Raw genomic sequence first — 27002 nt, 5'->3', positions numbered from 1 at the left:
GTAAGGAATTAATTAAATATACAAATTGGCCCTTTCCTGAGTGACAGTGACCATGGCACTGCCCTGACCCACCCTCACCACCCACAGCACTTGACCGTGCTTGGGTTTCTCTCCAGCTCTCCTGTTAATGGTTGTGTTGTTCCAAGATTGCTCTGTTTCCATGGAATAATGAATCCTGGACCAAAGAGCAGGGCAGAAGTTCAGGAGCAGGGCTGGGTTGGGTTGGTCCTGCTACTCCTGGGAGCACCAGGCAGGACAGATGGGACTGCCAGCACAGCACCCAACCACCCAGGTGCTTTGATTTTCCCCAGCGTGGCCCTGAGCAGCACAGGGGTCTGGCAGAGGGACTGATTGCTGCGCACAGGAGGAAGCAGTTCCAGCTCCTGTGCATGGTCCCACGGGAAGGGACATTTTGGCTCCGGCCTCAGTGAGTGCTGTAACAGCTTGAGAGGAGCGGGCCCCTGCAGCTGAGGGGGTGCAGGCTGGGGCTTTGGGGCTTCCTACAGGGTCAGGAACGTGCTGCCCACCCCGAGCTGCCTGGGAAGAACTGAAGGGTCGTCTTGCATGGACCAACACCAGCCCCAGCACCTTCTGGGCCCCTTTCCTCATCCATTTTGGATACCCAAGCGGGTGTGCTTAGTGGCAGCTGAGGGGGAGCAGGCAGCTGCCATCCCATGGAGCCACCACCAGAGATGGCATTGCTGGGTGCTGGCTGAGACTCGTGGCATGAAACGATGCCCTCTGCACCTCTGAGCAACAATTCCCTCTTCTCTTTTAGGCAGCAGTGCCTTCTGCACCTCTGCACCTGTAGGTGGCGATTCCCTCTGCGTCTTTGGGAAGCAATTCCCTCTGCACCTCTGTTTCCCAGCTGTGTAAGCACTGTGAGCTGCACTTACAACTCCTGGTACCTGCACTGCCCTCTGACTTTCCCCAGGCACAGCCAAGCCCCCAGAACCCCTTCGGCTCGTACTGGTGTTAGGTCAGACATCCATTTTAAAAATAACACCAGCTTTACACCTTTTCAAAAATCAAAAATTATTATATCCATTACCTGGAAAGGCAGAAAGCTTCCCCTTGGTGTCCAGCAACATCCCAGGTCCCTTCCTTGCAGAGCTTTCTGCTGCCAGTGCCTCACACATGGGGTTGTCCCATGCCAGAAGAAGGACTTTGCATTTGTCTCCATCAAATATCAGTGGGCTTCCGCCAGCTCATTTTCCAGCCCTTCAGAGCTCTTGGAATGGCAGCCCTGACCTCCAGTGTATCCCTGCTCCTTGGTACAGTGTCTCCTACCTGCTGAGGGTTCAGGAGGCTCAGCCAGTGTGTGTTACCAGCCCTGTTTTGTGGGTCAAACACCTGCTCTTTTCCTCCACCTGCCTTGCCCAACTCAGTTTTATTTGTGATGCTGCATGTCCAGCTGTGAAACACCGTGGGTTTGGTGGCTGCACTGTAAAGGCCATCCAGTGCTCCGGCAGCGGGGCAACTTCAGAATGCGACACCCAACGCCTCTGCTCAGTCCTCCCGAGAGCAGCAGAGGCTGGGGACACGGGCGGCTGCACCCCGGGGGACAGAAGCCACAGATTGTGCCGCACGAAGGATAAAGCTCCGAGGTGGTGAGGAGGAGGAGCAGCAGATAGAACCGGGCTAATCCTGCCCGCTGCTTCCTCCCAGACCTTGTGGGCACAGCTGAGCCCCTCGTGCTGCCCGGCGCCGGAGCTGCGCCCGCCCGGCCGGGGAGCGAGGCTGCTGCCGCTGCCAGGTGAGGGCTGAGCCAGTCTCCAGTGCCACCTGCCGGCAAAGCGCCCGGACACTGTCCTGCGCTGGGGCACGGACACCTGAGCAGCCCGGAGCTGGGGGCCTGGACGCACGAGCAAACCCGGAGAGCTCAGGGGTGATGCTCCGTAAAATTCTGTCCATATCACACTCACCTCCCCAAGACCTCTTATCATCACCCTTTCCATCCAGACCCTTTCAAATCCCAGATTGCCCGAAAAATTCCTGAATGCCCCATGTCCACCTCCACGGGCTGGGCTGGGGGCTGCAGGCAACCCACCCACATGGGTGCAATGCTGGGTTGTTACCTGCCCCGGGGCCAGGGGTGTCCTTGGGCTCCTCAGCTTTAATTCCTCTGGACATCCCTGGGTCCACAGCTCTGCCATTGATCAGGAGCATTCTGGGAGGGCTCGGCTGTGCTCTGGGACATGTCGGTTCTGTGCTGGGGTTTGGAGGCTGTAATGGGGGTGTCCTCCACACCCCATCATGGCATCCAGTTGCCCACGCTCACCCGCCCCACCTTGTCACAAGCTTTGACAACCTTCTGTGGGTATTTCTGTCACCACCACCCCAAAAAAATGTCCAAGAGAGGATGGTGTCCCCAGACCCTGCCACTGTCAGGACTCTCCAGTACAGCACCATCTCCAGCATCTCCCCACACACCACCAGTATCCAGTGGCCCACATTTTCCCACTATGTCATGTGTCCTGCCCCCTGCTAAAGGCTGAGCTGCTTCTCCATGCTTTCCTAACCCTGGGCTGGGACCCTTTGGGTGGCTCTGGAGGGAGATCCTCGGCCTGGTCTGCAGCAGGAACTGCATGGCTTGTCTGGCTCTGCTCACCAGCAATGACATGCTAATAATCCTGGGCTGCATCCAAGGGGGCAAGAACCAGTGCCCTGGGTATGTGAACATTATTTGGGAGGAAAAAGGTAAATCCAAGACAGAAAGAGACCAATAGTGCGAAGAGCTGTCATTTATTGTGCAAGAACGGCAGCAATGTGCTTCGAGCACCAGTTTGGGAGCAAAGAGTTTCCAGGGGAGTCCTCAGCTCTGCAGGGTCTGCAGAGGTGGGCTGCAGACACAGCTCAGTGGGCTAAGCCTCCGGGAAGATGAGGAAGCCAGAGAAGATGCTGTCGGACCCTTCCAGCCCCACCAGGGAGTTCTTCTCTGTTGGCTCCAGCCAGACAGACTCGTTCATGGCCATCTTGAGGACCACGCCGCCCGTGGTCACCTGGAAACTGCTGTGCACGAAGTCACAGAAGGTCACCACCTTGTCGCCCCTGCTGCCACCCCGGCCCTTTTTGATGTTGAGGCACAGGTTGCCCCGGGAGGTGACGTGGTAGGTGAAGTAGTAGATGCCGGGCACGCTGCAGGTGAAGCGGCCGTAGCGGTTCTCGTAGTGCCCGTTCTCGTTGGTGATGATGCGGTCGAAGCGGACGGGCTGCTCCCGGCGGGGGTAGGAGCTGATGCTCCTGGCAGCGGAGAACGCAGACTTGAAGGTGACCTTGTAGTCACCAGGCTCCCCCATGGGGCCAGGCGCTCCCATGCTACCTGGTAAGCCAGTTTGACCTGGGGGGCCCATGGGACCGAACTTCCCAGGATGCCCCGGTGGTCCCAGGTCTCCCTTCTCTCCTCTCTCTGCTACACCCTGGCCAGGAGGTCCTAGGAAGGAGAAGGAAGAGTTGTTGTGGTCACAGCCAAGCCCCACTTGTCTGCAGAGGGACCACAGGCAAGGAAACCTGTGCTGGGTGTGGGTCAGTGGACACCCCTGCTGAACAGGTGTGACAGAGCTTGCTGTCATCCCCCTCCTTCCCCAGGTTCCTTGGGATGCTCCTTCACCCCCACCTGACCTCAAAAAACGGGTGGAAATGGGTTGCTTTCCCAGGACCATGTGCCTGGCACTCTTTCCCTGCTCTTGACATTCACAAGACAATGTTTTACCCACCTGCATCCTCTTCCTTACCTTGCTCACCCTTTGGGCCATTCTCCCCATCCCTGCCATCACTGCCAGGCTGTCCTGGCAATCCTGGGATGCCTGGGACGGTGCCGTAGGTCCTGCAGAGCGTGGCACTGGCAAGCTGCCCTCCAGCCAGGCAGATCAGCATGGCCCACATGGTCCACATCTGTGGGAGCATGGAATGGTGTTGGGGGGCTTTCCTGGGTGGTGGGAGGGCTGGGGAAGGCACTCTGTGCTGCTCTGAAAGATGGTGACTGCAAGCATGTCTGGGTAGTACCATCAGGGAGGGAAAACAAAGGACCAGAACTCTTGGGCAGGGCAGGGCTTGTCAGTGTCTCGTCACTCTTAAATGCCCAGTTTACAAGTGCCCACAGCTTCAGCCATGTGAGTATTTGGGACGGGTTATCTCAGAGATCTGATATCCAGCGTGGCCGTGCTGCTCCCCTGGGGGAGAAATTCCCCATCCCATCTCAGGACCACGCTTGCAGGGTAAAATCTTTCCCCCACCAGAGCAGTTTCGTCATCTGCAAGGGAATGGCTCTTGCCTTCCACCAGCATGTCTGAGGGACAGCACTAGTCCTTAAAAATGGCAATGAGCCCCCAAACCTCCCTCCTCCATCCCACAGGCTCCCCCTGTGTCCTGTCCCACAGCTGCTCCATCCCAGAGGCATTTCTGTATCTAACAAGCCTTACTGGGACAGTCATCTGGGCTTCCATCCCTGGGGACTCACCTTCTTCCTGCCCTCCCTGCCCAACTCCTTCCCCAGATCCTGGTGTACATGTGGACAAGCACTGGGCATTTGGGGGCTGTATCTGGACATCACATCACCCAGCCACAACTCCCCCACCTCAGGTGGATTTTCCCAGCTCTGAAGCTCTGGTGCCAGCAGGACAAAAGGTTGGTGAGTTGGATCCTCCAGCCACAGCTGCTCTGATTTGGGTGCAGCAGGTATAAGGACCGATCCACAGGCTCCCAGCCCAGGACCATCGGAAGACAAGAGCTTCTCAGAGCAGGAGAGCACCCCCAGGGCACCTTTCAGACTGATGCACCTTTCAGTCCCTGATCACCCTTCTGGAACTCTGCCATCTCTACTTCTATGCTTTCCTTCTTCCAGGTGTAGCAGGAGGGGTCAGGATCCCATCAGGTACCTCCACCACCCCCAGCCCAGCACCTCCACCGCCCGTTTCTCTTCTGCCCCAGGCCACAGGGAAGTGCCAGCAATGCAGGTGACTGTCACCCTGCCAGAGCTGGGTTCCCCACGTGCTCCTGCCTGCGGGGAGAAGCTTGGGCTCAGTCTTGCTCTTACCTTGGGCTCCTTGTTGCTCAGGTGGGGAGATGGAGCAGGACACACCAGCGTCCTGCTCAGAAATGCCCGCGAGGAGAAGCAGAAGTTTTCTGCAAGGGTTATTGTGAAAGGATCTGGGACACATCCCCTTTTTATCTTTAGCTCCTGCCCTTTTTCTGTGGTGGTTTCATATCCTCCACGGATGCTGTTGTCAGCTGAGCAGAACAAGCCATCCCCAAATAGCACCCCGAGCCCCTCCAGCCATGGCTCTGCCCCGCAGGGTCCTGCTCAGGGGTGCTTGCTATGGGGAATGCTGTTGGGAGCTCCAGACGAGTTTGGGGTAACCCACCAGGGCTGCAGAATTGTGCACGCACTCAGCCAGCCCCCCTCAGGCTGCTCCACACACTTCCAGCTCTGCAGGCCCAGGGGCTGCTGCAGGGTCTCAGCATCCATCACCTCAAGTCCCTGCTCCTGACTCTCCTGAATGGGAAATGATTTTACCCTGTGGGAAAAGCATTCCCAGTCCTGCTCTGGCTACTGCCTTGTGGAGGCGAAGCACAGGATGTTCAGAGAGGTGACCTCCTGTTCCACCCTGCAGTGTGTGACACCAGGAGAAATCCCTGTTGGGTTTTGGTGGGCTCTGCAGCCTCCACAACCACGAGCTTCTTTGGTCTGGCTCAGGAAGGCCAGAGTGCTTTCCCTGCCCCATCCTGGTAAGAACCCCGGGGACATCCCAGCCATGGTGCTGGGGTTTCCTTTGCAGTCTGTGCCCCCATGGAGCTGGATTGCTTTGGAGGGAAGGGGAGTATCAGGGCCCTGCTTGGAGGAGTCTTGGTGCCCTCCTGGTAGGGGTGGTGTGGGGGCACGGGGACCATCCAGTTCCTGCAGCAGCCAGGGGTCCCACCTCCTGTGCAAAGCCGGCTGTGGGTGGGGTGTGATGGTCTCTGATGCTGAGCACGGCCCAGCTGGTGAGGCTCAGGGACACGCTGATGCCACGCAGAAGGCCAGATGTCACATGCACGTGTGCACACCACAGAGAGGTAGGACATGGAGGAAACAACACACTGCACCAGGTGCACTGGGGAAGGTTTTATTGACACTTTCCACAGCCAGGTCATGGCAAAGGGGTTGCTGCAGCCTGTGCCAGGACACCTGGCTGAACCTGGGGCAGCCCAGGTGGGGAGGGGAGAAACGCAGAGAGACCTCTGAGGTAATGTGGGGTTATCAGGGGGGATGCACGTGGCAGTGCCAGCAGGACCAGGAGCCATCACTCTGGGTGCAGATGCATCCAGATGTGCCTGTTCCCCTTGTGCAGCAGCTACCAGTGCTCAGCCCCCAGACCCGGGGGATGGGTCTGGCTGCTGGCATTGACCCCCTCCCTGCAGAGAAACTGGGAGCATCAGGAAGAGCCCAGCAGTGAGCAGTGTGTTCAGGGCAGGTAGAAGCAGTCGGGGTGCTGGGGTGGGCTCTGCTGATCCTCTAGTCCGGGAAGAGCAGGAACCCTGAGAAGATGCTGTCGGAGTTGGCGATGCCCACCATGCCGTTGTAGTCATTCACTCCCAGCCAGACCTCGTCCGCAGCAGCCAGGTGGAGCAGCGTCCCCCCCGAGCTGACTTGCATGGTGTTGGTCTTGTGGTCGCAGAAGCTGGCCATCCTCCTCTGGTTCTTGTGCAGGATGACGCAGAGGTTGGCTGTGTGGGAGCTGTGGAAGACAAAGTAGTAGACCCCGGGGAGCCTGCAGGTGAACTTGCCCGTGCTGGTGTCGTAGTCATGGTTGGTGTTGGTGATGACGGTGTTGAAAACCACGGGGACGTTCTTCAAGGGGTACTGGCTGGTCTGCCTCGTCACTGAGAACGCTGACTGGTGCTTCTGCTTGGAGCTGCCTGGCATTCCCGGGGGCCCGGCTATGCCCACAGGCCCAGGGATTCCCCTTGGACCAGGGGCCCCAGGGGGGCCAGGCTTGCCTGGAGGTCCAGGGAAGCCTGGTTCCCCTTTCATGCCCTTGGGCCCTATCTGTGTAGAAGAAGCTGAGATACCTGTGGGGTGGTGAGGGGTGAAAAGGAGTCAGTGTCAATGCCAGGGTGTGGGGAGAGGCTTCTCTAGCCCCTTCCCTTGGGCGGGAGAGTGCTGTTGCCTCTCTCCACCTGACCACAGAGGATGCTCTCCACAGCCTGCAAACCAAGGCAGACCAGCCATGGAGGACTCAGTGTCCCCCTGCAACAGCCCGTGTGGTTTCCCTTCTTGCTCACTCACCTGGCTCCCCTTTGGCTCCCTTCAGCCCATCCCGGCCATCCCTGCCTGGCACACCCGGCATGCCTGGCAGTCCTGGAGCTCCATAGCAGCTGTGAGGGTCTTTTGCAGTCACAGCAGAGCCCAGATTCAGGAGGAGGAGGGTGAGAGCCAGACAGAGCTGCTCCCAGAATTTCTTCTCCATTTTGGTGTTCTGTAGCACAGAAAGAGAAAGAAAGTTCTGGAGTGAGGGGCCAGGGCAGGGCAGCTTCCAGGACATGGAGAAAAGGAGACTGGATGCAGCAGGAACACCTGGCTGCCATGGGTGTGTCCTCAATGTCGCACCCATTCCCACAGCAGGGCAGTGGGGAGGTGGATATGTGGAGATGGGCCCAGGGCTCATCTCCAACCCCCGGGCAGCCCCTGATGGCACAAGGTGGTTGCACTTTCAGTCTGGATGGAGCCATGTGGTACCCATGGCCAGCCCCAAGCCCATGGTCAGCCCCAAGCCCTCTGAGTCCAGTGTCCCCAAACCCTGGCAATGCACACGCCACTGCAAGACCGTCACCCCGCGCTGCACTGAGGCTGGAGCTCCCGGCACACAGCTGATCTCCCTCCTCCTCCAGCAGCAGCCTGACTGTCCTGGCTCTGTCCATCAGGAGCAACCCTTCCATCAGCTGGTGTGTTCTGTCTCCATAACATGGAGCCTGTGTGCAGCCTGATGGTGCCTCTGTCTCCTTCCTCTCCTCCTCCTCCTCCTCCTCCTCCTCCTCTCCCATCCACGTCCTCCTCCCACTCTCCCCCTCTCCAGCACCGTGCCATGCTGCTGGACCCCCAGTCCCGTCCCTGAGACACAGGCCGTGCAGCACCTCTTACCTCTGCCGGGGACCAGGGCAGGGAATCCGTGCTGCTGGTCCCGCTGGCTGTGTGGTCACTGCCAGCACAGTGCGGTGGGGCGGCTCCCTGACACCCTCGCAGAGGAAGTCACAGAGTTAGGAAAGGGCAAAGGGCCCTTGGGAACACAGAACCCCCAGCTGTTCCCACCCAAATTTCACATCCTCCTGCCCGATGGTTTCTGCTGAGCCAGCGCTTTCTTGGCTGTCCAGCGAAACCTGTACTGGTGCCACTGCAACAGGAAGGGCTGGAAGGAGAGAGGTGGGACACAGCTCAAAGAGATGCAGCACAACCCCTCAAACCACTGCAGGGAATAGACCCCCAAATCCCCTGCTTTGCCACTAACTTCCCTTGTTTCTGAGCAGAAGGGCAGCTTGGGAGCAGAGCCTCAGGCCAACTCCAGCAGGATGGAGATGCCTGTGGCACGGATGGGCTGCTGCAAGGTCACTGCCTGGCTCTGATGGAAGATGCTGCACCCCTAAATGGGACTGGAGAATGTTTCCCCTTGAGAGGTTCTGATCTGCACCTTTCCCCATGCCCCACCAGCTCTGCTGGGTGCTGGACTCGGTGAGGCCCCGAGGTCCCTCACTGGGGTGTTGCTCCTCACAGGTGACCAAGCCTCCTCCTCGCTGCTCCAGGAACGGGGATATTTGAGTGCCCAGCGTTTGTGGAGCAGCTCCCCTGAGGAGCAGTCCCAGGGTATGGCATCTGATGTTTCCTGACCAGCCCAGCCTGCTGTACCTCCCTCTCATGTCACCCCAACAGCTCACAGCTGGTGGAACCTCACAGCTCCACCACCATCACGCCACAACCCCATCAGTGCCCCAATGTCCCTGTCCCTCCTTGCTGTAATGCCAGAGGACCACAGCTGCCTTTTGTCTTCTCGGGAGAGTTTGAGTGCCAGCACGGGACCATGTGGGTGAGGTGCAGCATCTGCTGCCTGTGTTTTCCCCTGCAGGACAGCTGCCCTGGGCTCAGCAGAGAAGGACACACATAGCCCTGTCCCAGAGGTTTCTTATTCCTCCCTGGAAGTGTCAGCTCTGACTGGACACTCCATTCCCTCCTGTCCTTCTGCCTTTGAAGGACAAGCTGGAATCATTTCTCTCCCTGGGAAGCTTGGGAAGGGGTCCAGGATATTGATGGTTTGGGGAAGATAGATGCATGAGTAGAAAAGAAAACCCAAGGAGCAGTGGTAGAAGAAGCGTTTATTTATACTGATGGGGAGGATGTGACAGGACGTGTCCCGGTGCCAGGAAGGCTTTTGCAGTGGTTAGTGGGGCAGAAGCAGTGGCAGGCAGTGATTTTCCCACTCAGGATCAAAGAGCCACAGCTGATAACAGCTGGGAGTGGAGCTGGAGTGCCCAGGAGGAGAAAGGGATGAGAGTCCACAGCCTCCAGGACAGTGCGGGCAGGCTCAGCGTGGTGGTGACTGCTGCAGTGGTGACCCACAGCTTGGCCAGTTGTGACATTGGCGGAAGCACAGGACACATCAGTTTGGGACCATCCCCATGTGCTGTGGCACTAAAGCATCCCACACACCCACAGGGGAGCAGCCAGGCAGGCAGACACCCCACAATGCTGTGGGAGTCCCTCAGGCTGTCTCTGGGGACACCAGGAACCCGCTGAAGACGCTGTCGGCCTCAGAGCCGCTGTAAATGGAGCTGCCCCGGGCAGGGTCGGTGGTCAGGGACACCTGGTCACCCACGGCCAGGCTGAGCACGCTGCTGCCCGAGTTCACCTGCAGGATGCCGTGGCTGTTGTTGTCGCAGAAGCTGACCACGCGCAGCCTGTTCTTGGTGATGCTCAGACACAGGTCGCCGCTGGACACCACCTGGTAGGCGAAGTAGTAGAGCCCGGGAATGCTGCAGGTGAACTTCCCAGTCTGGGGGCTGTAGGAGTTCTCCTGGTTGGTGATGATCCTGTCAAACACCACCGTCGTGCCTGCGCGCGGGGGTGACAACCTGGAGGCGGAGAAGGCAGGACGCGGGTGCTCCAAAATATCACCAGCTATCCCTTTTTGTCCTGGCATCCCTGGCAGCCCTGTCATTCCCCTAGGGCCGGGTGGGCCAGGTATGCCAACCATGCCTGGGAGGCCAGGAGGCCCTGGTTCGCCTGCATCCCCTTTGGGTCCCTTGGTGCCTGTGCTTGACGCTGGTCTCCCTGGGGACAAGTGGGGAGGAGATGGAGTTCATGCACATCTGGCATCTCCTGAGCTGCTCCCACAGCCCAGGATGCTCCTGTAAGAGGCTCCCAGGCCCCCTGCACCCAACATCCCTGGTTTCCTCTTACCTGGCTCTCCCACATCACCCTTCTGCCCTGGCCTCCCATCACGGCCAGGGGCTCCAGGGGAGCCATTCTTGCCATCCGGTGCCTTACACACTCCATCCTCCAGCAGGGCCATGCCCAGCACTGCTGCCAGGGTGCTGGCTGCCAGCAAGAGTCCGGGTTGCATCCTGCCTCCTGCAGCACAGGGATGAATTGGGGATGGAGGCAAACACACAGATGAACCTTAGTCACAGATATGCAGGTGCCCTCATCAGATGCATGCACAGATCTACTGCATTGTCCAGTATGGGTAAGCAGACACCTCATGCAGTGATGGAAATAACTTCCTGGAAGGGTTTTGAGACTGTTTGCTCGTGTGATCTGAAATCACTGATGTCACTGAAAACCTCTGGCATGCCCATGGCAGAGCTGTGGGATTGAAAAGCCCAGGATGTGGAGCATGACACAAACCCTTTGCTACATGTCCTGGGCGTGGGTGGGGGCACCTGATATGCCTGTAGAGGAAGTTTATTCCAGTCTTGGGGCAGAAGCACTGATGTTGGGGGCAGTGGTCCCATGGGATAGAGAGCACAAGGGAGGAAAGGATGCAAAGACACACGACAGGGATAAACAGGAAAGGGCAAAACAGCAAATGGGATCTGAACCTCCAACACGCAGAGCTGGGAGAGAGGACACCGACCTATCCCAGAACCTGAGGTTCTCAGCCTGGTACAAGCCTGCAGAGCCCAGTGATGTCCACAACCACACAGAGCAAGGACAGATTCCTGCAGCTCCCTCTCATCTCCCCTGCCACCATCATCTTCTCCCTGTTTTCCTACTTTGAACCCTTGTGGAGGGGGCAGTGAAGAAAGAAGGAGGACAGGGAGCAAGGACTGGAAAGTGGTGGCAGGAGAGGAGGGTGTCCCCAGCTGTTAGTGGCGACTTACCTCAGTCTGAAGACAGAGCAGTGTGAGCAGCAGCTCGGTTTGCTGGAAGCTCTTCTCTGGGAGTAGGGAGGAAGAGGAGAGGGGTGGGAAGGATGAACTTGCATGCACTGTGATTTGCCTGGTTGGAGAAGGGATGTAATGAGTTTCACTTTCTCTCTACAGGAAAGAAACTTGTTCCCCTTTCCACGCCTGACTCTGGCTTTACTGGAAACAGCCTGGTCAGCAAGAGTGCAGGACTGCTGGGTGCCCAGCCTGGCCCAGCAGCACAGTCCCCACAGCTGGTGGTGACTGGGCACAAAGCAACATGACTGCAGGACACCCACAGGCTGCTGAGATGGCAGGAGGGGACAGGGGTGGGAGCACCAGGTGTCACAGCCACCCAAGGGATACTTGGGGCAGCCCAGGGATCACCCTTGGAGGTTTCTGCTCTGCGTGATGGGTGGTGTGTGTCTGTCACTGGTACCCAGCTTTGTCATGGTGCTGCTGGGTGCTGACCCCTCCAGGTGCCCACCTTGGCACTGCACTCTGATGGAGCAGGGTCCAGCAAAGGGATCATCAGTGCCTGTGTGGTTCAGCTGGGCCTTGATTATTTAGGTTGGATATCAGGGAAAAGTTCTTCCTCCAGAGGCTGCTGGGCACTGCCCAGGCTCCCCAGGGAATGGGCACGGCCCCGAGGCTGCCAGAGCTCCAGGAGCATTTGGACAATGCTCTGAGGCACAGGATGGGACTGCTGGGGTGTCTGTGCAGGGCCAGGAGTGGGACGGATGATCCCTGGGGGTTTCTTCCAACTCAGGATAGTCCATGGTCCAATGATCTCCTTCCTGCTGCCCTGCTTCAGGGCTTTGGAGACCTGGTGTCTGTAGTAGAGTGGGAAAAGATGAGGGTGTCTGGCACTGACGAGGCTCTCAGTCCCCTTTGGGTGACTGTGCCTTGCACCAGCCAGATCTGGGCAACCCCAGGAGCTGTGTGTGGCCTCAAGACCTGCCAAGTGAAACACCAGCACCTCCTATTGCTGAGTGCAGGGAGTGGATCCAGGGGTGCACATTCAGCTCTGCTAAAAAAGAGCCCCAAAACGCCACCAGTCCCCAAACCCCATCACATCAGGGATGGGAGGTGCCACAGTGACTCCAGCAGGTGGACATCCTTGGGACCCTGGGGACCAGCCAGGTCACCCCATGGGGGACACAGTGGGCAGTGAGGAGGAGCCTTCTCATCCATATCCCCTGGAGTGTCCTTTCAGGAGTCATGTGACAGCTCCCCCGACCTTCATGAGGAAGAGGCCCCAGAGCTGGAGCTGGGGCTCAGGGGAGGATATCCAAGGAAAGAGGGCAGTAAGCAGGCCTGGGATTAGTGTGACTCCAAAATCAAGGGGGGTTGGCAAACCCTCTATCCCTCCTGCCTTCTGCTTCCTGCGTTCCCAAGGCAGGTGTTGCATCCTCAAGGCAGGTGTTGCATCATTTCCAAAACAGCTGAAAAAGGCGATAACCAAAACTCAGTCCAGAGACCTTTGCCAACAGAGATCTGTCACTCAGTTGGTCTTTAATTCACTGACTAGATGCTCGCTTAATGCAATATATTACAAATTTTTAATCAAAATGTCACCCCATAATAAATCAGATGCCCAGAAGAAATGTGATTTTATTTTATCAGCAGAGTACCCCTATCAACCTGACCTGTAACCGTGTCAAGACAAGATGACAGGTGAGTTTAAAGAACCTACCTTCCACCAAACGGTGCTTCTGGACAGTAATTGTATTTCTATCCTATTGCCCTTTCTTAATATACAGCTCAAACGAGACCACTCCATCATTTCATCCAGCATTGACTGATGGCTGTGTCCTCATGCTCTGTGTCCTTTGTCTTCTGCTGTCCCCTTAACCCCATTTAAATGCTGAATTACAGGGGCTGGCTGGGGGTTTCCAGCATCTCCTGGAAGCTGGTGTTGGCCTGGGTGTTCCCTCCTCCAGGTCTGTGAGATTTCTGAGAAGTGTTTATCCCCACTCACTTAACTTCCAGAGTTGCTGTGGTCAAGCCAAGCTTTCCTCTCCCATCCTCTGAGCACCTCCTCCTCCTCTGTGTGAGAAATGAGACAACTCTTAAAAAGATTAATTTATTGAAAACAGAAAAATTGAAAAATTACAGAAATTAAAAAATATATAAAAATTTGGGATCCTATGGCTCGGTAGATGGTATGCCCCAGGAGCGCAGGGATATGAGATCTTCTGGCTGAGACAGCACTAGACCTCAGGTAGAGAAAAAAACTTGCAGTGCTAGGTTGACTTAAAAAAATTACTAAAAGCCCCTTAAAAGGGGTAAGGCTTTTAATGCCCAGCACCGACGTCTCCCACAGCTAGTTTGGAGAGAGCAAGAGGGGAAGAGAGAAGAGAACTCGCCTCTCAGCTTCGTCCTTTTTATAGTTTTTGCTCCGCCCCCAGTCAGCCCACAGCCCGCCCCTTCGGTCCAAGGCGATTGGTGCTTTCCCTTTGATGAATCATCTCTGTCCACCAATGCCTCATCGTTGTCAAGGGGGGTGGTATCAGTTAGAGATAAGGGAATACAATACCTTCATTAAAATTCAGGTATTCAGGTTGCCATGGAACTTGCCTGCAGAGTAATGGCTCTGTAGCTAAAAATAGCTGCTGGCTATTAAGACTGGGTGGGGGGTTTGGCCTTGGAATCAAAATGCAAGTGAAACACCTACAAAAAGTATTAAAATACATCCAACACACCTCAAAACACTTGTAAAAGTATACAGTAAACACAGGAAAGGTAACTCTTATGGTGTACCAGTGGTTTGTAGCTTGAAAAGGGGCAAGTTTGTGATTTTTAACTGGGAAAATTTTAACTGGGAAGGGTGCAACTCTATTAATAAACTTTAAACAAATGGAAACACTGATAATGGAACTGGATTTTTGTACCTGGGCTGATGGGTTAATTGCAACATTCAATTTAAAAATAATTAACTCAAAATTAATTATTTAAAGCACTTAATATGCAAAGACCAAGCACAAATAGGGATTTCATGTATGACACTCTGGATCTGCATCTGGGACATCCCAGACTGCTTTGGGTCAGAAGGGACCTTAAAGCTCTTCTTGTTCCACCCCTGCCACGGGCAGGGACACTTTCCGCGTCCAGCCTGGCCTTGGACACTTCCAGGGATGGGGCAGACACAGCTTCTCTGGACCACCTGCGCCAGGGCCCTCCCCCCTCACAGGGACGGATTTGTCCCCACCATCCCCTCTGACCCTGCCCTCCGGCAGTGGGAAGCCACTTCCAGTGACAGCCGTGGCTCCAGAGGTGCCGGCGGCAGGGAGCCGGGCACGAGCACCGCACGGCGCCATCCCGGAGGCTTCTGCAGACCGCAGCTGCCGGCACCAACACGTCCCCGTGCCGGCACCAACACGTCCCCGTGCCGGCACCGGCGGTCCCGCCCCGGGCAGCGGGCAGCGGGCAGCGGGCAGCGGGCAGCGGGCAGCGGGCAGCGGGCAGCGGGCAGCGAACGCGGCCGGCCCGGAGCGAGCGCCCGCGCCGCGAGATGGCGCTGCTGCCTCAGCAGCGCGGGGCCGGCCCGCTCTGCTCGGGGAGCGCGGGCTCGGGGTGACCCCGCCGTCCCCAGGGCCCGCGGCGTGTCCAGCTGCCCACTCGGACACCTTGTGCCGGCACCCTGCACGTGAGAGCCGGGACAGCCCATCTCCCCAGCGGCCCCAAACACCTCCTCCCCAGGCTGGGGCAGTTCGGCCCTCCCTGAGGCTGCGGGACAAGAGGGGTTCTCTCGGCGAGGACCAGGCTGTACAGCCCTGCCGGGTTCTCCCTGTGGGGCAGGTCCAGAAGCCCTCCAGCAGCACCGCGGGCAGGCTGAGCATGGAGCAGGAGCTGGGACAATGCACTGGACCCCCAGATGGCATGGAGTGGGGCCAGGCACAATGCAGAGGTTACCTGGAATAGCCAGAGGATGTAGATGTGGAGCCCCAGGTGTCACAAAATCATCCCCAAAGAGGACGATGCCTTGGTATTTGGGGAACCCGAGCACTCAGGTGAGCATCCACATGATTTAGGGCACCTGTTATGGCCTCTTGGCTCTGCTGCACACCCAGGAACTCTGCTCCAGATGACCTTTACCCCAAGCACCCCTCCTCCTTTCAGCATGGGCCATGGGGCAGCTCCTTACCTCTGGCTGCCCTCCCAGCTTGGGGTGCCAGGTGAGATGGGACAGTGCCCTCCCAGCCCTGCAGCCCTTCATGGAAAGAAAGCGACCCCTGCACAGCCTCCCACGTCCCCAGTGCCTGCAGGCACACACGAGCTGCTGACAGCAGACAACAGGGAGAGATGCTGCTGCACTGCCTTCCCTGCTGGGGATCCCTGGGGTGCCGAGCCTGACAGGCAGGAGCTGCCAGAGGAGGATAAATCAGACAGCTGGCACTTACCTGTCACTGAACGGGAGGCAGTGATGGAGATCGGCTGTGCTGGCAGGTACCACACACTCCTCTGCTGCCAGTCACCAGCATCCCAGTCAGCCACCTGCACCCACTGGGAGGTGAGGACAGCTCACAGCATCCACCTTTCTGCAGCCACTGGTGGCTTAATGGTGCCTGAATAACCACCCAGATGGATGTTGCAGCTGTTGAGCTGGGCTGTCCCAAATAGAATCAGGGAATCACGGAAGCATAAAATTTGGAAAAGCCCTCTAAGGTCCTGGAGTCCAAACATTAACCCACCACTGCCAGGTCCATCACTGAACCATGCCCCCAAAGTGCCACATCCACATGTCCCTTAAATCCCTCCAGGGAGGTGACAACACCACTGCCCAGGGCAGCCTGTGCCAGTGCCTGACAGCCCTTTCAGTGAAGGAATTTTCCCTAATATCCAGCCTAAACCTCCCCTGGCACAACTTGAGGCTTTTTCCTCTTGTCCTGTCACTTGTTCCCTGGGAGAAGAAACTCACCCCCACCTGGATCCATCCTCCTGTCAGGGTGTTGTGGAGAAAGATGGTGCCCCGGAAAGATTTAGTGAGATGTCAGGTGAAAACAGGGCTGCAAAGCCACTTGCCACACTGTGTAACACTGGATGGCACACTGCCACACGCCTGAAACACTGTAATTGCTGTCCCAGGGGATGTGTTCCTATGACGGATGCTTGCACAGAGCAGGTGTGAGGAATAAACACAGGTATGTGGTTTAAGAGCCAGGATTTCAGGCTCCAGCCCTTGCTGGCTGTCTCCTGTCATTGATGCACATCTCTGTTGGCTCATGGGACGAGAGGAGATAGATGAGTGCTGAGCAGCCCTGGGCAATGCTGGGAAAGCTTGTCCCATCCCTCTTTCTCTTGTTCCCTGTTAAGGATGTCAGGGCTTGTCATTATTCGACATCTATTGGTTAATTTGGCTGATTGTTCCCCATTCTTTAATGTATCCGTTATTTATTTATTCTCTGGTGTAACAAGCAGTTCCAGATTGATCACTTTGGCATGTAAATGAGCTGCTCTAGTGCTTGTCACTGAAATTTGTAGATTGGGGGAGTTTGCAATCAAACACAGCCAGAATCTAAATTACAGCATTTCAGGCAATAATAGCAGGGAGAAGACAGGAAGGATGTGCCATAAATAAGATGGTATCAGAGCAGGGTGCCCCGAGCTGTGCTGACAACACGCCTGGAGCCCCAGGGCGAGCAGCAGGAGTCCCTGCCCTGCACATCCGAGCTGTCCTGGCAGGGCTGGCTCATTCCACAGGGGAGAAGGGCAAACAAAGGAAGCAAAAGGCTTTTGGGAATGGTAGGGCCTGGCTGGGAACCAAGGGCTGCTCACATTGGTCTGTGAAGAGCCAGAAAGTGTTCACAGGACTATGGGCTGAAGGGAGCCTCTGGACTCTTGCATAGGATACCGATTTGATTGCCACCATGGATCATGTTTGGCGTCTTCCCACCCCCATCAAAAGTCAGTGGATGCATCCAGGATGAGATTCTGTCCTTCCCAAGGACAGAGATCCCCATCACTCCAGTGACCTGTCTTGGAGCTGGACCACACTCAGGTGAAGAAACATTTCCTGATGTCCATCCCAAATCTGTGAAGGTCCCCTGTGTGCCCACCATCCCTAGTTATGTCATTTGGCGTCATTGAGATGTGTTTAGCTCTCTTTCCTTGCAATTGCTCCCAAGCAGCTGCAGCAGAGATCACCCTCCCCTTCCCCTGGCTGACAGTGAGGTGGCCTCCCCACTGCTGATCATAAGGATGAACAATTTCCCTTGCCTTGGCCACAATCCCCCCGATGCAGCAGTTTGGCTCATCTGTGCTCTGTTCACATTCAGCCTGGTGTTCACCCCAGCCCCTTCCCTACTCCAGCAGTGAGTCCTGAGCCTGTTCGCCTGTTGCGATGAGGAGCAAAGCAGATTCCCCAGGCAGGTGCAAAGGAGAGCCGCTTTATTGCAAAAACCCGGCCTTTTAAAGCACTTAGCCGGTTATCTGTTTACATAGCTTTAAAGCACAACAAACATAACTCAACCAACCACCACGATGTGAGCACACGATGGTCACACAGCGTGTTTTTCTACCCTTAATTCCGCTGTGTCTCTTTCCCACAGTCCTTTTCTACTTAGCCGAAGTAACAGGCCTGAACCATGATTTTACAAAGGCAACAAGGCCTTCATGCAACATTCACCCCTTGAGGAGAGTCCATGATATCTCCTAAACACCCCTAAAGGCTTAAAAATAACTTGAAGTGCCATTTTTACAAGGCAACAACAACAACAAAAAAATCCCAGTTCTTGTCCTTCCTTTCCCTCTTGGTTTTGTCAGGAAAAATAATCCACAAACACCAGAGGTTTATGTCCAAAAAGGAGAGAGAGGAGTCCCGTTACTTTATTCATGAATAAAGGGAGAGGCCATGGCACATTCCCCTGGGGTCTCTCAAATTTTTATCCTAATTTCCCAGTCGCATTTCCCTCTCTCTTTCCCCATTGGCTGAGGTACTTGAGAGGTACAGACTTCCCCAAACACCTAATACCTAAGACTCCCTTCTAATGTATAACCCCCCCTTTATTTTAATTCTTATGGAATTTATGGTTCTTCCCATTGTTTCTTTCATCTCTCAATATCCAATTTCATTTATCAGCAGACCTGTAGTTTATCTGTAAAGAGAAGTCTTTCTTTCCATTCATCAATCAGTGGAATCCTTCCCATTGTTTCTTTTATCTCTCAGTGCTAGTTTTATCTACCAGCAGGCCCACAGCTTGTTTGTAAAGACAAGTCCCTCATTCCTTTCAGCTTTATGCTACAGCTTCAGGAGATGAGGCTCTGAGAGACATCCTGGACATGGTGGGATTCCCTTCAAATCCCATGTGATGGCCACACTGGAGGGGAGGCACAGGGTGTCCCTCTCTGGGCTGTGTGTTTTGGTGCCTCAATTCTGGTTCTGTGGGGTTTGCACTCTTTGGGGCCATTAGGCCATGGCAAGACCATCAGGAAGGGATGTTCTCATCCCAATGGATTGGGAACCATCAGGCACTGGTTTGTAGCAATGTTGTGCTTCCCCACTGGGCTGGGATGACCAGCACAGATTCTTCCTGCACCCTGTGCCCAGACAGATCCTGACAGCAACTGGAGCATCGTGCCCCCTTCCCAGACTTATCTCCATGCCATAACTTGCTTTCCCTGACATCAGGCCTTGAAAATGGAGTGGAAGTTTCCTGCAGGCAAGCGTCAGTGTTAACTGGGTCACGGCAGCTGGAGGTCTGTGCTGGCTGCAGCCGATTACACCTCATTTCTGTTAAACCTCACTTTCCACAGTGGCTGTTCTGGGAACTCAGCTTCCCTCTATCTGACCTTGGCTGCCGGATCGATGTGAGCTCCCAGGCTCACTTCTCACGTCTACCCAATTTGGAGGGCGGCCGATTGCTGCTCCTGAGGCTCTGATTGCCTCTGCCCGTGGCCAGCGGGGCCCCGGCATGTGCCTCAGGCTCCATCGGCCAAGCTGGCACTCAGCTTTCTCAGGGAATATCCCAGCAGCAGGGCCGAGCACAGCTGGGATGGACGTTTCCAAGGCAGGGAGGTGTTCAGCCTGCACTAGGCTGGACGCCACGATGCCTCCCCATTCCTGTGCTCTGAGAGCCGGACACCTTGAGTGGAAGGAGTCCCTGCCCATGGTAGGGGGTTGGAATGAGGTGGTCTTTAAGGTTGCTTCCAATCCAAGCCATTCTGGGATTTGACAATCCTGGTCAGATGAATGCAGACCTTCAGCAGCTCTGATTTTGGCAGCTCTCTGGCTCTGTTCCCCAAGCAGAGGGCAGCAGTACCTGTATCCTCAATCCTGGGGTGGTCCACATGCATCCAACATCCTCTGAGGCACTTCCATCAGCTCAACAACCCCCTGCCCTCCATGGCCACACCCCAACCTCTCTGCTCCTGCTGTGAGCTCACTGTCCCGCACCACCTCCACTGCTTCCAACCAGGACACGGCCCCTTCTCCACTTGGACAGACACTTCCACTCGCAGTGGCATGAGCCATTCAGGATTCACTCCTGTCCACATCCTCTCCCATATGCAGAGGGCAAACCCATGTCCTTGCTGCCAACTCAGAAGCAAATTAATCAACACCTCAGAGGCCACTCCAGACCCTTTGCGTGGGGGCAATTTTGTGGCAGCCCCAGCACTGACTCCTTGGCCTGGAATTATTCTTCACCTGGACTGTTAATTTCAGAGCTGCAATGAGGGATGAGAAGAATCCCAGCTTCTAATTAATTACTGACTTCCCCGTAATTGATGCAATTTACTGCCAGTGTGTCTGGTTTATTGCACTGTGGGGAAGGTCACTCTGAACACTGTTTTTCCAAACACCCCAGTGAGTGGCCCGAAGTCCTGAAACAGCTCCACACTCCAGATCCTGAGGGACATTTGCACTGGTGGCAGAAGATGACAGATCCTGTGCCCTGTGTATGTCACCAGAGTGGGGAACCACAGAGCGTCCTGGAAGGTGGCTGCCTCTGGACAGTGGGTCCTGGTCCTCTGGATATTGGGAAGGAATTGCTCCCTGTGAGGGTGGGCAGGCCCTGGCACAGGGTGCCCAGAGAAGCTGTGGCTGCCCCTGGATCCCTGGCAGTGTCCAAGGCCAGGCTGGACATTGGGGCTTGGAGCAGCCTGGGACAGTGGAAGGTGTCCCTGCACATGGCAGGGGTGGCACTGGATGGGCTTTAAGGTCTTTCCAACCCAAACCAGTCTGGGATTCCGTGATTCCACGATCTGATCTGCTGGACATAGAGGTCCCAGCATGAGGCCAAGCACAAGGTGATATATGCAGGACCCTACAGCTGGGCTTCATGCGGCATTTCATGGGACAAAGAGTGCATTTTTATTGCCAGGTCAGATTCATCCCGTAACGGGACGTATTTGTTTGCATTAGCCTTCATGAGCAGGATTCAGGAGCCTTGGGATGGGCAGTGGGATCTCTAAGGAGCTCTAATCCTTCCAGTAATCCCTGATTTTTTTCAATTTAATTTATTAGGAGAAGTCAAATGAAGCCTCTCATTTGCCACAATGGTGCAAGGAGATTACAGCTTGTGCCTCCCATTCTCGGTCCTGAGCTGGATGGATCTCCCTAATTCCCTAAAAGCCCATATTATTGGGATCTGTGTCTCTTCTCAAGTGTCTCCTACACTGCTCTGATGCAGCACCCCCTGGGCAGAGCCACATCCTTGTTCTTGGAGCTGGATGTGCCTCGCCGGGGCTTAAGAGGGGATTTACTGAGCCTTTCAAATTGTCTCCCTCACTAATTAACGACCAGGTTTCAGGTTCAGAACATGCACTTAAATAAACTGCAAAAGTGCATTTCATTAATATTAATTAATGATTTAAATACTTGGAAGCCTCTGCTCAGGCTCTGTGATTGATGGCAGCTCTGTCACCCTTCTTGGCATCCCTGCCTGTACAGTGGGGACAGGGACAAGGACCTGTCCCTTTGCCTGCTGCCTCCAGATCCAGGCTGGGCACCATTCTGGAAGGTTTTAGGTGCTTTATCAGAAAGTGAACGAGTGGCAATTCTTGTGCTAGACAGGACAACTCCCCTGAATTTAAACTCTGTGCGTTTGGGTGTGCCAAAAGCCAGGGCTGGTGGAAAACAGGCTTTGCAGACCACTGGAGGGAAGAACTGGGCTAAGTGGGCAAAAAATTGCACTTCAGGCCCCTGCAAAGCACCATCCACATCCCTGCAGGGCTTGGACAGCCCGGGGGGCACAAAGAGTGTTCAGTGCCATTGCACCTGAGGTGGCACCAGGAGCATTTCCCAGTGCTGAGATGCTGAGGGAAGACCTTCCATCAGACGCACGCGTGGAGCTGTGCAGCTGCTCATGGAAATGTGAATTAAGGGGGGAAGGAGCCTCCTGCATTGCCAAAAAGCTGCTGCTGAGTCTGAACGTGGACGCTGCACCCTGGACCTGCACCCTGGACCTGCACCCTGCCTGCTCTCTGCCTGCTGGAGGAGCTGTGCCAAAGTGTCCCCCCCATCCAGCTCCCGGGGAATTAGGGTAGAGATAACTATCAATTTAGAGACCAGAGGATGTGATAAAAGCTCGTTTGCACATCCACAAAGGGGCGAAGAGACAATGGCAGGAGGGGGAGCCCAAACACTACCCTGGGGCTACCCCGAGACTCCCCAGAGGAGAACCATCAGCCCATCAAATGTCCAGAAGCCGTGGGGGGCACAGGGTTCCGGGTGGGAACCCAGATTGAGGACTCCCGAGGAACAACCACCCTGTCCATGGCCCCTTCCAGAGCTCTCCCAGCAGCACAGGTGTGTGCTGGGAACACACATCTTCAGCCTCATTACTGACAGACGTGGGGACAGGCAGCTGCAGCAGCCTCACGTCCCTCAGCTGCTGGATCCAGCACAATGTGCTCCCACTAACAAAAAACACTGAAGCCAACAATTTAGTGAATAAGGATTGGGAATCAGCAAAGGAACTACCCACGCTGTCTCTGCTGTGTCCCTGCTGCAGACCCTGAAGTGCTGCATCTCTGGGTGTGCAGACAGGAGGAGGAAAAAAGAACTTTTTTGGAGAGAAGACCAAGAAATTCTGCCCCTGATGTTGTTCTTCCAGGAGATGAGCATCCTGCTGCTCCGCTGGGATGGCACCAGCTCAGTGCATGACACGCAAAGCCTCTCTCTCAGCATCCCAGTTACTCTGTGGGTTGGAGCTGGAGGTGAGACACCACTGTCTGCAGAACTGCAGTGGTACCTGCCTGAGTTTTCACTGACACCTGGCTCCTCAGCAGCAAAGTCCTTGTTCCCTCTCTGGCCAGACAAGAATCAGGAAGAGATGCTCCCTTGCTTTCAGGAACTCTGATAAAAATGTATTTTTTAAGGCTCCACTTCCCTAAGTGATGACATTAACCATAATACTCAGTTTCTGCCTAAAAGAGGTATATTTTTTTCCCCATCTGGTGAAGGAAGAACCTCAAAAACATTATTAAAAGGCTACTGCCAGTTTAGACATCAAAAGCTGGGAGTGACAATCCAAAATCAATAATGGGTTTTTAATTCAGACCTGATCTGAAGCTAGAATAGGTTTGGGGCAGAGCACATGGTTTACCATCACCCCCAGGGTGACACTGAGAAGCATTTCTAAATTTCTGGGAGACTTAGGGACTAGACTAGACTATGGATGTTATGCAGGGTGGCAGCATTCCCCTGGTGCCTCTGGGGTCCAGACATGTCCTGAGCAGCAGCTGTGACCTTTTGTCAGCCCTGTCCTTCGGCTGGGTGGGGACCTTTCCCTCATGCTGTGCCTCAGGGCACAGCCTGGGAACTCTGACAGCCTGGCCCCTGGGCTCTGCTGCGGCTCCTCACCCTTTATTAAATATCACACTTTGCTTCGGATGCTGATTAATTTCTAATCAAACCTGTTTGCCAGTGGCCATCTCCAAGCCCCCAGGGCTGCACTGCTGAGGATCCTGTGTCCCTGGCACCTCTGAGGTGGCATTTCTGCAGTGCCCGTGTGCCTCAGCTGTGCCCTCAGCAGAGCTATCAGACAGTCACAGAACCCCAGACTGGTTTGGGTTGGAGGCAAACTTAAAGCTCATTCAATTCCACCCCTGCCATGGGCAGGGACACCTTCCACTGTCCCAGGCTGCTCCAAGCCCTGTCCAACCTGGCCTTGGACACTGCCAGGGATCCAGGGGCAGCCACAGCTGCTCTGGTCACCCTGTGCCAGGGCCTGCCCACCCTCCCAGGGAACAATTCCTCCCCAGTATTTAATCTAAATTTACACTCTTGCTGCTTTCTCACCCAGCTCTACAGGGTGTCTGCAGGGTAGCAGCAGATGGGAACCATGACTGCAACATGCAGGGGAAAGCTGGCCAGACTGCAGGCTGCAGGGAAGCACTCTGAGGTATCTGCCTTCACCAGACATCTCCCTTTTCATTACTGGTCATGGCAGATTTTCACTGCCCTGTGCTCTCAGGCGGCCCTGCTGTGTGCACCCCCCAGAGCCCTGCAGGAAGGCTGCTGTCCTAAATGGTCCTTCATGGGATGGAACCATGAGAGGAACATGGGATCATCATGGATCAGGCTGTTCAGTCTGAAGAAGTGAAGGGAGAGCTCAGAGCCCCTTGCAGGGCCTAAAGGGGCTCCAGGAGAGCTGCAGAGGGACTGGGGACAAGGCATGGAGGGACAGGACACAGGGAATGGCTTCAAATGGACAGAGGGCAGGGATGGATGGGATATTGGGAAGGAATTGTTCCCTGGGAGGGTGGGCAGACCCTGGCACAGGGTGCCCAGAGCAGCTGTGGCTGCCCCTGGATCCCTGGCAGTGCCCAAGGCCAGGTTGGACAGGGATTGGAGCAGCCTGGGACAGTGGAAGGTGTCCCTGCCCATGGCAGGGGTGGGACTGGATGAGCTTCAAGCCCAAACCAGTCAGGGATTCTGTGATCCCTGCAAATGCAAACTCTTCCCCTCAGTGTCCTGGAACCAGGCTCTGGGAGGAGGAGCTGCTGCGGCCCGATCGTGCTCAGGGGCTGCTTTTGGATCATATTGAGGACAGATAAATCATCTGCATGCAAAGTGCTTTCCTTGTGCACAGCTGGCTCACATGACAGATCCGGGAGTCAGGGAGCCAGGGAGGCTTTATTATACCTGAGATTAGAGAAGTGCCTGACAAGTGCTTACTCTGAGTCAGCCAGAAGTAAAGGACCCCTGTGTGAGTGAGCAGCCACAGTGGGGAAAGGCACTGCTGGGACTGGCTTTCCCTGCAGACCCCAGGACTTGGCAGCACCAGGGAGCAGCTGGAGGATGAGGATGGTGCCCAGGACACCTGCACACTGCTCCCAGCCTGGCTGGGCTGTGCTGGCGATGCTGTTTGGTGACGTGCACAACAGGGCTGTGTCCCCTCTCTGTGCCTGCTGCGTGGGCACTGTGGCACCTGCCTGCAGCCCCTTTCTGTCTCTCCCAAACCTCCTCACCTGCTGCCTGCACTCCTCCCTGCCTCCCTTCCCCACACAGTACCTCCTGTGACAGATGCAGACAACACCAGCCAGGGAGGAGAGCCAGCTCCAGCTGGGTGGAGGAGCTGGAAATAGCCTTTTGTTAACCATTTTTAGCAGTTCATTTGGAGATGTGTTTTGCCAGCAGAAACTTCAGCGTGCTGTTTATCCCTCTTAGGGGAAGGCTGTTATTAGTGCAAAATGAATCAGCGTGGATGCGGCTCCTCAGCAGCTCTGAGCCGGGGATGCAGCAGGAGGGATGCAGCAAGCACAGAGAGAGCCTTCAAAGTGCCATTATGAATTCCTGCTCACATTCATTGGAAGAACACCTTCAATTGTGGCAAATTCGGCTGCTTTAGGCACTTGGTGCAAGGGGACAGAGGCTTGTGGGAAGGAGCTTTGTGAGTGCAGCTCCACGCTTGGCCTACACAGCCAGAGTGGAGTGGTACTGGTTTGATTGGGACCCTGGCAGGGATGGTGGCCTTTGCATCCCACAGTTTGCAGTTACTGGGCACAGAGGTGAAGTCATTGTGACCCTGTAGGCAGGGATGGCTCACGGACATGGATATTCACAGAATGTCTCAGATCATCTCCTCCAGCCTTTTCAGCCTCCTTCAGCTCTAATCTCAAGGACTGCAGCACATAAGAAAGGGTTGTTAAACACCCCCGTGTCCCCCAGCCCAGCCCCCCATCCTGTGGAGGCTGCATGGAGATTCCCACTCCATAGGTAGGGCATCCTGGTACCATGGATGGATCCTGGCCTTGTGCTGACCCCAATCCCTTGTCCCTTGACTAAGGGGCGAGTGCAGGGCACAGCAGGAAGGCTGCACATGTGTGATGGGAGCAGGCGGCGTGGGAGGAGCTGCGGCACCCAGACACACAAACAGTATAAATACAGGTACAGCACGGACAGGCCCCCGCTCCCATGCAGGGGTACACCACTGACTGTTCTCTGGATTTGTCACTGACGGTTATAACTCAAAACAGAGTGAGCTTTTGTATTTTTAACACAAAATGTGCCCAGGGGAAATGTGCCCACGACCCTGAGCATGTTTGGCGCAGGTATTTCGGCAGTTGACCCACAGCTTGTCTTCCTGCCTGATTCCAGACTTCTCTGCCAGCAAGCCTTGATGGACAAGCCTTGGAGAGGAAATTTAATGGCAACCCAGGGACACAGGCTTCTTGACACTGGAATTTGGAGAGGGGCAGGATTTTGGATAGTAGCAGCAGGGTGTCCATGCCCAATCTCTCCAGGCCAGCCGTGGATGGCACCTCCCATGTGCTCCATGCTTTGCTCTCTTTGCCTGGAGTATCACCCCAGCAGCAGCGGGGATGATCCAGCCTGGTCCCCCACTGCCAGCAGCAACACCAGCACTGCACAGGAAAAGGGAGCAGCTTCTGGAAGATTTCCCCAAGGGTTGGTTGAGTGACACCAGAGCTGTCACAGGGGAGGGACAGCTGATCCCAGCCAAGACCAGAGTGATGCAGCTAAGGAGGAAGGGAGGAGAAGAAGGAGGGAGTGGGAAACCTCCTGCATTCAACTGTGGCTTAAACCTGCAGCCCCATAGACACAGGGCTTTGGGAACGGGAATGGGCCCTGTGAGAGGGGTCTCAAAGAGGAGGGAAGTTGGTCAGAAAGGCTCAGACCTGCAGCTGCGGCAGCACTGGGCACAAGGAGATGCTCTGGACCCAGCAGAGCCAGGCTGTGGGGATGACAAACCCGACAGCACAGGCTGATTGGAATATTTGCTTTGTTTTTCTGGCCTTTGCTGAGGTACTAATGAAGTGCTTTGAGGCACAGCAGCAGTGAAGGCGTCTCCTCAGCACGGCGGTGTCTGTTGGGGGGGCTGGTGCTGCGTGCTCAGTGTTGAGATCCATTATTTACAGCAGAGAGCCGAGTGCGCTCGGCTTCACAAGCGGCATTTCAACAGGGCCAAAGGCAAGGTCACACGTGGGGAGGGGAGGTCACACCTGTCACAGGGGCTGTGTCCTGGAGAGCAGGGCCCGTGGAAGAGGACTGCAGGGCACAGCACCCACCACAAAGGTGCTCTTGGTGTGGCCACCAGGGCAAATGAGGAGCTGGTGTGAGCAAGAGGTGCCACAGAGGGGGGTGACCTCCCTGTCCTCGTGTCTGACGGCGCTCCTGGAAAGATGTGATGTGGCCGATGGCTTTCTCAGTGTCCAGCAGAGGA

General features: G+C 55.7%; 3 protein-coding genes across 3 annotated transcripts; all 3 read right to left on the bottom strand.

The window, feature by feature from the left end:
• Positions 1–2795: 2795 nt before the first annotated feature.
• Positions 2796–5119, bottom strand: C1QB (complement C1q B chain). Its single transcript, XM_082295702.1, has 3 exons — positions 5036–5119; positions 3735–3894; positions 2796–3433 (listed from the first exon to the last, which is right to left on the bottom strand). The coding sequence occupies exons 2-3, from the start codon at positions 3892–3894 to the stop codon at positions 2865–2867; spliced, it is 729 nt and encodes a 242-aa protein (XP_082151828.1). The 5' UTR covers positions 5036–5119; the 3' UTR covers positions 2796–2864.
• A 1031-nt stretch (positions 5120–6150) lies between these two features.
• On the bottom strand, positions 6151–8182 carry C1QC (complement C1q C chain). Its single transcript, XM_082295700.1, has 3 exons — positions 8120–8182; positions 7268–7457; positions 6151–7050 (listed from the first exon to the last, which is right to left on the bottom strand). The coding sequence occupies exons 2-3, from the start codon at positions 7446–7448 to the stop codon at positions 6494–6496; spliced, it is 738 nt and encodes a 245-aa protein (XP_082151826.1). The 5' UTR covers positions 7449–7457; positions 8120–8182; the 3' UTR covers positions 6151–6493.
• A 1224-nt stretch (positions 8183–9406) lies between these two features.
• C1QA (complement C1q A chain) lies at positions 9407–11402 on the bottom strand. Its single transcript, XM_082295701.1, has 3 exons — positions 11350–11402; positions 10427–10597; positions 9407–10297 (listed from the first exon to the last, which is right to left on the bottom strand). The coding sequence occupies exons 2-3, from the start codon at positions 10587–10589 to the stop codon at positions 9729–9731; spliced, it is 732 nt and encodes a 243-aa protein (XP_082151827.1). The 5' UTR covers positions 10590–10597; positions 11350–11402; the 3' UTR covers positions 9407–9728.
• Between the last annotated feature and the right edge of the window lie 15600 nt (positions 11403–27002).

This window comes from Coloeus monedula, assembly GCF_965178545.1.
Source record: "Coloeus monedula genome assembly, chromosome: 22".
NCBI lineage: Eukaryota > Metazoa > Chordata > Aves > Passeriformes > Corvidae > Coloeus > Coloeus monedula.
This window is presented reverse-complemented; position numbering and strand designations above follow the sequence as displayed.

Coding starts and splice junctions, on each gene's coding strand:
- C1QA (XM_082295701.1), bottom strand. CDS start 10,589: ATGCAACCCGGACTCTTGCTGGCAGCCAGCACCCTGGCAGCAGTGCTG. Junction 10,298..10,426: donor GGGTGATGTGGGAGAGCCAG/GTAAGAGGAAAC, acceptor ACTTGTCCCCAG/GGAGACCAGCGTCAAGCACA.
- C1QC (XM_082295700.1), bottom strand. CDS start 7,448: ATGGAGAAGAAATTCTGGGAGCAGCTCTGTCTGGCTCTCACCCTCCTC. Junction 7,051..7,267: donor GGGAGCCAAAGGGGAGCCAG/GTGAGTGAGCAA, acceptor ACCACCCCACAG/GTATCTCAGCTTCTTCTACA.
- C1QB (XM_082295702.1), bottom strand. CDS start 3,894: ATGTGGACCATGTGGGCCATGCTGATCTGCCTGGCTGGAGGGCAGCTT. Junction 3,434..3,734: donor TGGCCCAAAGGGTGAGCAAG/GTAAGGAAGAGG, acceptor TCTCCTTCCTAG/GACCTCCTGGCCAGGGTGTA.